This window comes from Salvelinus namaycush, chromosome 1 (assembly GCF_016432855.1).
Source record: "Salvelinus namaycush isolate Seneca chromosome 1, SaNama_1.0, whole genome shotgun sequence".
Classification (NCBI taxonomy): Eukaryota; Metazoa; Chordata; class Actinopteri; order Salmoniformes; family Salmonidae; genus Salvelinus; species Salvelinus namaycush.
This window is the reverse complement of record NC_052307.1, coordinates 4772967-4786725: the sequence shown is the minus strand read 5'-3', so window position 1 is coordinate 4786725 and position 13759 is coordinate 4772967. Positions and strand designations below refer to the sequence as shown.

At 43.3% G+C, this 13759-nt stretch overlaps 1 protein-coding gene across 1 annotated transcript in view; it reads right to left on the bottom strand.

Moving 5' to 3' along the window:
* The window catches only part of LOC120050155 (probable phospholipid-transporting ATPase IM), a 62538-nt gene that overhangs the window by 43372 nt on the left and 5407 nt on the right, over window positions 1-13759 (bottom strand). The window contains exon 4 of the mRNA XM_038996828.1: window positions 13234-13332. Within this exon, the coding sequence (XP_038852756.1) occupies window positions 13234-13332 (99 nt within the window). The remainder of the gene's footprint in view (window positions 1-13233; window positions 13333-13759) is intronic.

Below are 13759 nucleotides of genomic sequence, written 5' to 3'. Positions count from 1 at the left end.
ACACAATACACTCCTCTACTACCACACCACAATACACTCCTCTACTACCACAACACAATACTCTCCTCTACTACCACAACACAATACACTCCTCTACTACCACAACACCAACACAATACACTCCTCTACTATCACAACACAATACACTACTACCACAACACAATACACTCCTCTACTACCACAACACAATACCCTCCTCTACTACCACAACACAATACTCTCCTCTACTACCACAACACAATACTCTCCTCTACTACCACAACACAATACACTCCTCTACTACCACAACACAATACTCTCCTCTACTACCACAACACAATACACTACTACCACAACACAATACTCTCCTCTACTACCACAACACAATACACTCCTCTACTACCACAACACAATACTCTCCTCTACTACCACGACACAATACACTCCTCTACTACCACAACACCAACACAATACTCTCCTCTACTACCACAACACAATACTCTCCTCTACTACCACAACACAATACACTCCTCTACTATCACAACACACTCCTCTACTACCACAACACAATACACTCCTCTACTACCATAACACAATACTCTCCTCTACTACCACAACACAATACACTCCTCTACTACCACAACACAATACACTCCTCTACTACCACAACACAATACACTCCTCTACTACCACAACACAATACACTCCTCTACTACCACAACACAATACTCTCCTCTACTACCACAACACAACACACTCCTCTACTACCACAACACAATACACTCCTCTAATACCACAACACAATACACTCCTCTACTACCACAATACTCTCCTCTACTACCACGACACAATACACTCCTCTACTACCACAACACCAACACAATACTCTCCTCTACTACCACAACACAATACTCTCCTCTACTACCACAACACAATACACTCCTCTACTACCACAACACCAACACAATACTCTCCTCTACTACCACAACACAATACACTCCTCTACTACCACAACACAATACTCTCCTCTACTACCACAACACAATACACTCCTCTACTACCACAACACAATACACTACTACCACAACACAATACACTCCTCTACTACCACAACACAATACACTCCTCTACTACCACAACACAATACTCTCCTCTACTACCACAACACAATACACTCCTCTACTACCACAACACAATACACTCCTCTACTACCACAATACTCTCCTCTACTACCACAACACAATACACTCCTCTACTACCACAACACAATACACTACTACCACAACACAATACACTCCTCTACTACCACAACACAATACACTCCTCTACTACCACAACACAATACTCTCCTCTACTACCACAACACAATACACTCCTCTACTACCACAACACAATACACTCCTCTACTACCACAATACTCTCCTCTACTACCACAACACAATACACTCCTCTACTACCACAATACACTCCTCTACTACCACAACACAATACTCTCCTCTACTACCACAACACAATACTCTCCTCTACTACCACAACACAATACACTCCTCTACTACCACAATACTCTCCTCTACTACCACAACACAATACTCTCCTCTACTACCACAATACTCTCCTCTACTACCACAACACAATACACTCCTCTACTACCACAACACAATACTCTCCTCTACTACCACAACACAATACACTACTACCACAATACAATACTCTCCTCTACTACCACAACACAATACACTCCTCTACTACCACAACACAATACACTCCTCTACTACCACAACACAATACACTCCTCTACTACCACAACACAATACACTCCTCTACTACCACAACACAATACACTCCTCTACTACCACAACACAATACACTCCTCTACTACCACAACACAATACACTCTACTACAACAACACACTACACTACTACCACAATACAATACTCTCCTCTACTACCACAACACAATACACTCCTCTACTACCACAACACAATACTCTCCTCTACTACCACAACACAATACACTCCTCTACTACCACAACACAATACTCTCCTCTACTACCACAACACACTACACTCTACTACCACAACACAATACTCTCCTCTACTACCACAACACAATACTCTCCTCTACTACCACAACACAATACACTCCTCTACTACCACAACACAATACTCTCCTCTACTACCACAACACACTACACTCTACTACCACAACACAATACTCTCCTCTACTACCACAACACAATACTCTCCTCTACTACCACAACACAATACTCTCCTCTACTACCACAACACACTACACTCTACTACCACAACACAATACACTCCTCTACTACCACAACACAATACACTCCTCTACTACCACAACACAATACACTCCTCTACTACCACAACACAATACACTCCTCTACTACCACAACACAATACTCTCCTCTACTACCACAACACAATACTCTCCTCTACTACCACAACACAATACACTCCTCTACTACCACAACACAATACACTACTACCACAACACAATACTCTCCTCTACTACCACAACACAATACACTCCTCTACTACCACAACACAATACTCTCCTCTACTACCACAACACAATACACTCCTCTACTACCACAACACAATACTCTCCTCTACTACCACAACACAATACACTCCTCTACTACCACAACACAATACACTCCTCTACTACCACAACACAATACACTCCTCTACTACCACACCACAATACACTACTACCACAACACAATACACTCCTCTACTACCACAATACACTCCTCTACTACCACAATACACTCCTCTACTACCACAATACACTCCTCTACTACCACAATACACTCCTCTACTACCACAACACAATACACTCCTCTACTACCACAATACACTCCTCTACTACCACAATACACTCCTCTACTACCACAACACACTCCTCTACTACCACAATACACTCCTCTACTACCACAATACACTCCTCTACTACCACAATACACTCCTCTACTACCACAACACAATACTCTCCTCTACTACCACAACACAATACACTCCTCTACTACCACAACACAATACACTCCTCTACTACCACAATACACTCCTCTACTACCACAACACAATACACTCCTCTACTACCACAACACAATACTCTCCTCTACTACCACAACACAATACTCTCCTCTACTACCACAACACAATACTCTCCTCTACTACCACAACACAATACTCTCCTCTACTACCACAACACAATACACTCCTCTACTACCACAACACAATACACTCCTCTACTACCACAACACAATACTCTTCTCTACTACCACAACACAATACTCTCCTCTACTACCACAACACAATACTCTCCTCTACTACCACAACACAATACTCTCCTCTACTACCACAACACAATACACTCCTCTACTACCACAACACAATACTCTCCTCTACTACCACAACACAATACACTCCTCTACTACCACACCACAATACACTACTACCACAACACAATACACTCCTCTACTACCACAATACAATACTCTCCTCTACTACCACAACACAATACACTCCTCTACTACCACAACACAATACACTCCTCTACTACCACAACACAATACACTCCTCTACTACCACAACACAATACTCTCCTCTACTACCACAACACAATACTCTCCTCTACTACCACAACACAATACTCTCCTCTACTACCACAATACAATACTCTCCTCTACTACCACAACACAATACACTCCTCTACTACCACAACACAATACTCTCCTCTACTACCACAACACAATACACTCCTCTACTACCACAACACAATACACTCCTCTACTACCACAACACAATACTCTCCTCTACTACCACAACACACTACACTCCTCTACTACCACAACACAACACACTCCTCTACTACCACAACACAATACACTACTCTACTACCACAACACAATACACTCCTCTACTACCACAACACAATACTCTCCTCTACTACCACAATACACTCCTCTACTACCACAACACAATACTCTCCTCTACTACCACAACACAATACACTCCTCTACTACCACAATACTCTCCTCTACTACCACAACACAATACACTCCTCTACTACCACAACACAATACTCTCCTCTACTACCACAACACAATACACTCCTCTACTACCACAACACAATACTCTCCTCTACTACCACAACACAATACACTCCTCTACTACCACAACACAATACTCTCCTCTACTACCACAACACAATACTCTCCTCTACTACCACAACACAATACTCTCCTCTACTACCACAACACAATACACTCCTCTACTACCACAACACAATACACTACTACCACAACACAATACACTCCTCTACTACCACAACACAATACTCTTCTCTACTACCACAACACAATACACTCCTCTACTACCACAACACAATACTCTCCTCTACTACCACAACACAATACTCTCCTCTACTACCACAACACAATACACTCCTCTACTACCACAACACAATACACTCCTCTACTACCACAACACAATACACTCCTCTACTACCACAACACAATACTCTCCTCTACTACCACAACACAATACACTCCTCTACTACCACAACACAATACTCTCCTCTACTACCACAACACAATACTCTCCTCTACTACCACAACACAATACACTCCTCTACTACCACAACACAATACACTCCTCTACTACCACAACACAATACACTCCTCTACTACCACAACACAATACTCTTCTCTACTATCACAACACAATACACTCCTCTACTACCACAACACAATACTCTTCTCTACTACCACAACACAATACACTCCTCTACTACCACAACACAATACTCTCCTCTACTACCACAACACAATACACTCCTCTACTACCACAACACAATACACTCCTCTACTACCACAACACAATACACTCCTCTACTACCACAACACAATACACTCCTCTACTACCACAACACAATACACTCCTCTACTACCACAACACAATACACTCCTCTACTACCACAACACAATACTCTCCTCTACTACCACAACACAATACTCTCCTCTACTACCACAACACAATACTCTCCTCTACTACCACAATACAATACTCTCCTCTACTACCACAACACAATACTCTCCTCTACTACCACAACACACTCCTCTACTACCACAACACAATACTCTCCTCTACTACCACAACACAATACACTCCTCTACTACCACAACACAATACACTCCTCTACTACCACAACACAATACACTCCTCTACTACCACAACACAATACACTACTACCACAACACAATACTCTCCTCTACTACCACAACACAATACACTCCTCTACTACCACAACACACTACTCTCCTCTACTACCACAACACAATACACTCCTCTACTACCACAACACAATACTCTCCTCTACTACCACAATACTCTCCTCTACTACCACAACACAATACACTCCTCTACTACCACAACACAATACTCTCCTCTACTACCACAACACAATACACTCCTCTACTACCACAACACAATACTCTTCTCTACTATCACAACACAATACACTCCTCTACTACCACAACACAATACACTCCTCTACTACCACAACACAATACTCTTCTCTACTATCACAACACAATACACTCCTCTACTACCACAACACAATACACTCCTCTACTACCACAACACAATACACTCCTCTACTACCACAACACAATACACTACTACCACAACACAATACTCTCCTCTACTACCACAACACAATACACTCCTCTACTACCACAACACACTACTCTCCTCTACTACCACAACACAATACTCTCCTCTACTACCACACCACAATACACTCCTCTACTACCACAACACAATACACTCCTCTACTACCACAACACAATACTCTCCTCTACTACCACAATACTCTCCTCTACTACCACAACACAATACACTCCTCTACTACCACAACACAATACACTCCTCTACTACCACAACACAATACTCTTCTCTACTATCACAACACAATACACTCCTCTACTACCACAACACAATACTCTCCTCTACTACCACAATACTCTCCTCTACTACCACAACACAATACACTCCTCTACTACCACAACACAATACACTCCTCTACTACCACAACACAATACACTCCTCTACTACCACAACACAATACTCTCCTCTACTATCACAACACAATACACTCCTCTACTACCACAACACAATACACTCCTCTACTACCACAACACAATACTCTTCTCTACTATCACAACACAATACACTCCTCTACTACCACAACACAATACACTCCTCTACTACCACAACACAATACTCTTCTCTACTACCACAACACAATACACTCCTCTACTACCACAACACAATACTCTCCTCTACTACCACAACACAATACACTCCTCTACTACCACAACACAATACACTCCTCTACTACCACAACACAATACTCTCCTCTACTACCACAACACAATACACTCCTCTACTACCACAACACAATACACTCCTCTACTACCACAACACAATACACTCCTCTACTACCACAACACAATACACTCCTCTACTACCACAACACAATACACTCCTCTACTACCACAACACAATACACTCCTCTACTACCACAACACAATACTCTCCTCTACTACCACAACACAATACTCTCCTCTACTACCACAACACAATACTCTCCTCTACTACCACAATACAATACTCTCCTCTACTACCACAACACAATACACTCCTCTACTACCACAACACACTCCTCTACTACCACAACACAATACTCTCCTCTACTACCACAACACAATACACTCCTCTACTACCACAACACAATACACTCCTCTACTACCACAACACAATACACTACTACCACAACACAATACTCTCCTCTACTACCACAACACAATACACTCCTCTACTACCACACCACAATACACTCCTCTACTACCACAACACAATACTCTCCTCTACTACCACAACACAATACTCTCCTCTACTACCACAACACAATACACTCCTCTACTACCACAACACAATACTCTCCTCTACTACCACAACACAATACTCTCCTCTACTACCACAATACACTCCTCTACTACCACAACACAATACTCTCCTCTACTACCACAACACAATACTCTCCTCTACTACCACAACACAATACACTCCTCTACTACCACACCACAATACACTACTACCACAACACAATACACTCCTCTACTACCACAACACAATACTCTCCTCTACTACCACAACACAATACACTCCTCTACTACCACACCACAATACACTACTACCACAACACAATACTCTCCTCTACTACCACAACACAATACACTCCTCTACTACCACAACACAATACACTACTACCACAACACAATACTCTCCTCTACCACCACAACACAATACTCTCCTCTACTACCACAACACAATACACTCCACTACTACCACAACACAATACACTCCTCTACTACCACAACACAATACTCTCCTCTACTACCACAACACAATACTCTCCTCTACTACCACAACACAATACTCTCCTCTACTACCACAACACAATACACTCCTCTACTACCACAACACAATACTCTTCTCTACTACCACAACACAATACACTCCTCTACTACCACAACACAATACTCTTCTCTACTACCACAACACAATACTCTTCTCTACTACCACAACACAATACTCTCCTCTACTACCACAACACAATACACTCCTCTACTACCACAACACAATACACTCCTCTACTACCACAACACAATACTCTTCTCTACTACCACAACACAATACACTCCTCTACTACCACAACACAATACTCTCCTCTACTACCACAACACAATACACTCCTCTACTACCACAACACAATACTCTTCTCTACTACCACAACACAATACACTCCTCTACTACCACAACACAATACTCTTCTCTACTACCACAACACAATACACTCCTCTACTACCACAACACAATACACTCCTCTACTACCACACCACAATACACTCCTCTACTACCACAACACAATACACTCCTCTACTACCACAACACAATACTCTCCTCTACTACCACAACACAATACTCTCCTCTACTACCACAACACAATACTCTCCTCTACTACCACAACACAATACTCTCCTCTACTACCACAACACACTCCTCTACTACCACAACACAATACACTCCTCTACTACCACAACACAATACTCTCCTCTACTACCACAACACAATACACTCCTCTACTACCACAACACAATACACTCCTCTACTACCACAACACAATACACTCCTCTACTACCACAACACAATACTCTCCTCTACTACCACAACACAATACTCTCCTCTACTACCACAACACAATACTCTCCTCTACTACCACAACACAATACACTCCTCTACTACCACAACACAATACACTCCTCTACTACCACAACACAATACACTCCTCTACTACCACAACACAATACTCTCCTCTACTACCACAATACTCTCCTCTACTACCACAACACAATACTCTCCTCTACTACCACAATACTCTCCTCTACTACCACAATACTCTCCTCTACTACCACAATACTCTCCTCTACTACCACAACACAATACACTCCTCTACTACCACAATACTCTCCTCTACTACCACAATACTCTCCTCTACTACCACAATACTCTCCTCTACTATCACAACACAATACACTCCTCTACTACCACAACACAATACACTCCTCTACTACCACAACACAATACACTCCTCTACTACAACTACAACAACAACAACACCAACACAATACACTCCTCTGCTATTTCTGCCTGACCACCACTCCATTTACTAATAATGGAAAAACAGCCAGGTGAACACAGACAATACAATGTCTGGGATTCATCTCATGATTCAGGGAAAACACTAGTTATCGTAGAATAATTGTTAGGTGAGGTTCTAGAAATGCCTGGGGATGTTCTAGAAGGGTTAGGTGATGTTCTAGAAGTGTTAGGTGATGTTCTAGTAGGGTTAGGTGATGTTCTAGTAGTGTTAGGTGATGTTCTAGAAGTGTTAGGTGATGTTCTAGAAGTGTTAGGTGATGTTCTAGTAGTGTTAGGTGATGTTCTAGAAGTGTTAGGTGATGTTCTAGCAGGGTTAGGTGATGTTCTAGAAGTGTTAGGTGATGTTCTAGTAGGGTTAGGTGATGTTCTAGAAGGGCTATGTGATGTTCTAGAAGGGTTAGGTGATGTTCTAGTAGGGTTAGGTGATGTTCTAGTAGGGTTAGGTGATGTTCTAGAAGGGCTAGGTGATTTTTTAGAAGGGTTAGGTGATGTTCTAGTAGGGTTAGGTGATGTTCTAGTAGGGTTAGGTGATGTTCTAGTAGGGTTAGGTGATGTTCTAGTAGGGTTAGGTGATGTTTTAGAAGGGCTAGGTGATGTTCTAGTAGGGTTAGGTGATGTTTTAGAAGGGCTAGGTGATGTTCTAGTAGGGTTAGGTGATGTTTTAGAAGGGCTAGGTGATGTTCTAGTAGTGTTAGGTGATGTTCTAGGTGGGTTAGGTGATGTTTTAGAAGGGTTAGGTGATGTTCTAGAAGGGTTAGGTGATGTTCTAGTAGGGTTAGGTGATGTTCTAGAAGGGTTAGGTGATGTTTTAGAAGGGTTAGGTGATGTTCTAGAAGGTCTAGGTGATGTTTTAGAAGGGTTAGGTGATGTTCTAGAAGGGCTAGGTGATGTTCTAGAAGGGTTAGGTGATGTTCTAGAAGGGCTAGGTGATGTTCTAGAAGGGTTAGGTGATGTTCTAGAAGGGCTAGGTGATGTTCTAGAAGGGTTAGGTGATGTTCTAGAAGGGCTAGGTGATGTTCTAGTAGGGTTAGGTGATGTTTTAGAAGGGTTAGGTGATGTTCTAGAAGGGCTAGGTGATGTTCTAGAAGGGTTAGGTGATGTTCTAGAAGGGCTAGGTGATGTTCTAGAAGGGTTAGGTGATGTTCTAGAAGGGCTAGGTGATGTTCTAGAAGGGTTAGGTGATGTTCTAGAAGGGCTAGGTGATGTTCTAGTAGGGTTAGGTGATGTTCTAGAAGGGTTAGGTGATGTTCTAGAAGGGTTAGGTGATGTTCTAGAAGGGTTAGGTGATGTTCTAGTAGGGTTAGGTGATGTTCTAGGTGGGTTAGGTGATGTTTTAGAAGGGTTAGGTGATGTTCTAGAAGGGTTAGGTGATGTTCTAGAAGGGTTAGGTGATGTTCTAGAAGGGTTAGGTGATGTGAGTGTGTGTACCTAGCAAGGTTATTATAATGTTGTGTTTTAATATTAGTTTTTATTTCTATGACTTTTTAAAGATTCTGTTTAGTTCCAGTTATTATTTAGATCTGATTTACTAATGACAAATCAACCAATGGTTGCGTGCCATGTCATCGAGTGTGCAGTCTGACTGCTATACCATATGATGTGGTTAGCTGATATGTAAAATACCTTGTAAGGTTTTTCAAACGGGTTTGATAATAATTTTATTTCAGTTTACAAAATATTTTTTCCTGATTAGTTTAACTTTCCGTGTTAGTTTACTATAATAACCTTGGTACCTAGAGGTGTCGGCAATAAAACGGGATATCGTCAGCGTGGATCTGTCTGTACCACTAACACCTGTTGAGAGGTCAAAACCCCCCTAACCAGGGGTCAACTCAGGGAATAAGGTTAAAGGTCAGATGGGTCAGATGGTCAAAGGTGAACAAATTATTACAGAGAAGGGAAAATGTACACAGTGCATTCGGAAAGTATTCAGACCCCTTCCTTTTTTCCACATTTCTGGGAAGATCTGGGAAGGCTAAGACAAAAATTATGCAGCATTGAAGGTCCCCAAGAACACAGTGGCCTCCATCATTCTTAAATGGAAGAAGTTTGTAACCACCAAGACTCTTCCTAGTGCAGGCCATCCGGCTAAACTGAGCAATCGGGGGAGAAGGGCCTTGGTCAGGGAGGGGACCAAGAACCCGATGGTCACTGACAGAGCTCCAGAGTTGGGAGAACCTGGGAGAACCTTCCAGAAGGACAACCAGCAATCAGGCCTTTATGGTAGAGAGGCCAGATGGAAGCCACAAATCAGTAAAAGGCACATGACAGCCCGCTTGGAGTTTGCCAAAAGACACCCAAAGGACTCTCAGACCATGAAAAACAAGATTATCTGGCCTGATGAAACCAAGATTGAACTATGGTGGTGGCAACATCATGCTGTGGGGATGTTTTTCAGCAGCAGGGACTGGGAGACTAGTTAGGATCGAGGTAAAGATGAACGGAGCAAAGTAAAGAGAGATCCTTGATGAAAACCTGCTCCATAGCGCTCAGGACCTCAGACTGGGGCGAAGGTTCACCTTCCAATGGGACAATGACCCTAAGCACACAGCCAGGACAACACAGGAGTGGCTTTGGGACAAGTCTCCGAATGTCTTTGAGTGGCCCAGCCAGAGCCCAGACATAAACCCGATCGAACATCTCTGGAGAGACCAGAAAATAGCTGTGCAGAAACGCTCCCCATCCAACCTGACAGAGCTTGAGAGGTTCTGCAAAGAAGAATGGGAGAAACTCCCCAAATACAGCTGTGCCAAGCTTGTATCGTCATACCCAAGAAGACTAAAGGCTGTAATCGCTGCCAAATGTGCTTCAACAAAGTACTGAGTAAAAGGGTCTGAAAACATATGTAAATGTGATATTATTATTAATTTTTTTACCTGTTTTTGCTTTGTCATTATGGGGTATTGTATGTAGATTGATGAGGGGAAACAAACAATTGAATCTATTTTAGAATAAGGCTGTAACGTAACAAAATGTGCAAAAAGTCAAGGGGTTTGAATACTTTCCAAATGAACTGTAGACGAAAAGGAAAAGCTAATGAAATCTCTTCTTGGAATGGCTGAGCAGCAGTAAGATGTGAAAGGTAAGGAGGGTGGGCAAGGCCCAAATACAGACGTAAGGAGGGTGGGAAAGGCCCAAATATAGAGGTAAGGAGGGTGGGTAAGGCCCAAATACAGAGGTAAGGAGGGTGGGTAAGGCCCAAATACAGAGGTAAGGAGGGTGGGTAAGGAGGGTGGGTAAGGCCCAAATACAGAGGTAAGGCCCAAATACAGAGGTAAGGAGGGTGGGTAAGGCCCAAATACAGAGGTAAGGAGGGTGGGTAAGGCCCAAATATAGAGGTAAGGAGGGTGGGTAAGGCCCAAATACAGAGGTAAGGCCCAAATACAGAGGTAAGGAGGGTGGGTAAGGCCCAAATACAGAGGTAAGGAGGGTGGGTAAGGAGGGTGGGTAAGGCCCAAATACAGAGGTAAGGCCCAAATACAGAGGTAAGGAGGGTGGGTAAGGCCCAAATACAGAGGTAAGGAGGGTGGGTAAGGCCCAAATACAGAGGTAAGGAGGGTGGGTAAGGCCCAAATACAGAGGTAAGGAGGGTGGGTAAGGCCCAAATATAGAGGTAAGGAGGGTGGGTAAGGCCCAAATACAGAGGTAAGGAGGGTGGGTAAGGCCCAAATACAGAGGTAAGGAGGGTGGGTAAGGCCCAAATATAGAGGTAAGGAGGGTGGGAAAGGCCCAAATACAGAGGTAAGGAGGGTGGGTAAGGCCCAAATATAGAGGTAAGGAGGGTGGGTAAGGCCCAAATACAAAGGTAAGGAGGGTGGGTAAGGAGGGTAGGTAAGGAGGGTGGGTAAGGCCCAAATATAGAGGTAAGGAGGGTGGGTAAGGAGGGTGGGTAAGGCCCAAATACAGAGGTAAGGAGGGTGGGTAAGGCCCAAATACAGAGGTAAGGAGGGTGGGTAAGGCCCAAATACAGAGGTAAGGAGGGTGGGTAAGGCCCAAATATAGAGGTAAGGAGGGTGGGTAAGGAGGGTGGGTAAGGCCCAAATATAGAGGTAAGGAGGGTGGGTAAGGCCCAAATACAGAGGTAAGGAGGGTGGGAAAGGCCCAAATATAGAGGTAAGGAGGGTGGGTAAGGAGGGTGGGTAAGGCCCAAATATAGAGGTAAGGAGGGTGGGTAAGGCCCAAATACAGAGGTAAGGAGGGTGGGAAAGGCCCAAATATAGAGGTAAGGAGGGTGGGTAAGGCCCAAATACAGAGGTAAGGAGGGTGGGTAAGGCCCAAATACAGAGGTAAGGAGGGTGGGTAAGGAGGGTGGGTAAGGCCCAAATACAGAGGTAAGGAGGGTGGGAAAGGCCCAAATATAGAGGTAAGGAGGGTGGGTAAGGCCCAAATACAGAGGTAAGGAGGGTGGGTAAGGCCCAAAGGCAGAGTTCTCTTCATACTCACTATGTCATCTGTAGCGTCTTTAGCAGCCGTCACAGACAGCACCAGGACCAGAGGGACTACGGTCGTGAACCAGGACAGAGAGGAGATGGCAGGAATCACCTACCGCAACACATCCACAACATTCAACAAATGCTTAGGTAACATTTACAAATCTACACATAATCTCACATTCATTATAACCCCCGCCCCCCCCCCCCCCCAAAAAAAAAGACAGGGAGGGGAGATTGGTATTGGTTGTAAATGGTGCTGAAATGAGCTCAACATATACAGTTAGTATGCAGATAAAAACACACACGGGAACGACGCAAGCCTAACACATAGACGTTCAGAACAGGACAGAATAGATGACAGGAAGCTCTCTACTAGATCCATAAGACAGAGATCTACCTACACGTACAGTATATGGCTCTGCTCTGTACTAGTCTCCATAGTTGTTTCTACATACTGTAAGCTGTGATGAGTTCTCTCTAGGTCAGGTATGTGTTGTGTTGTGTGTAACCCTCTATATGACAATGAGACTTTGCTA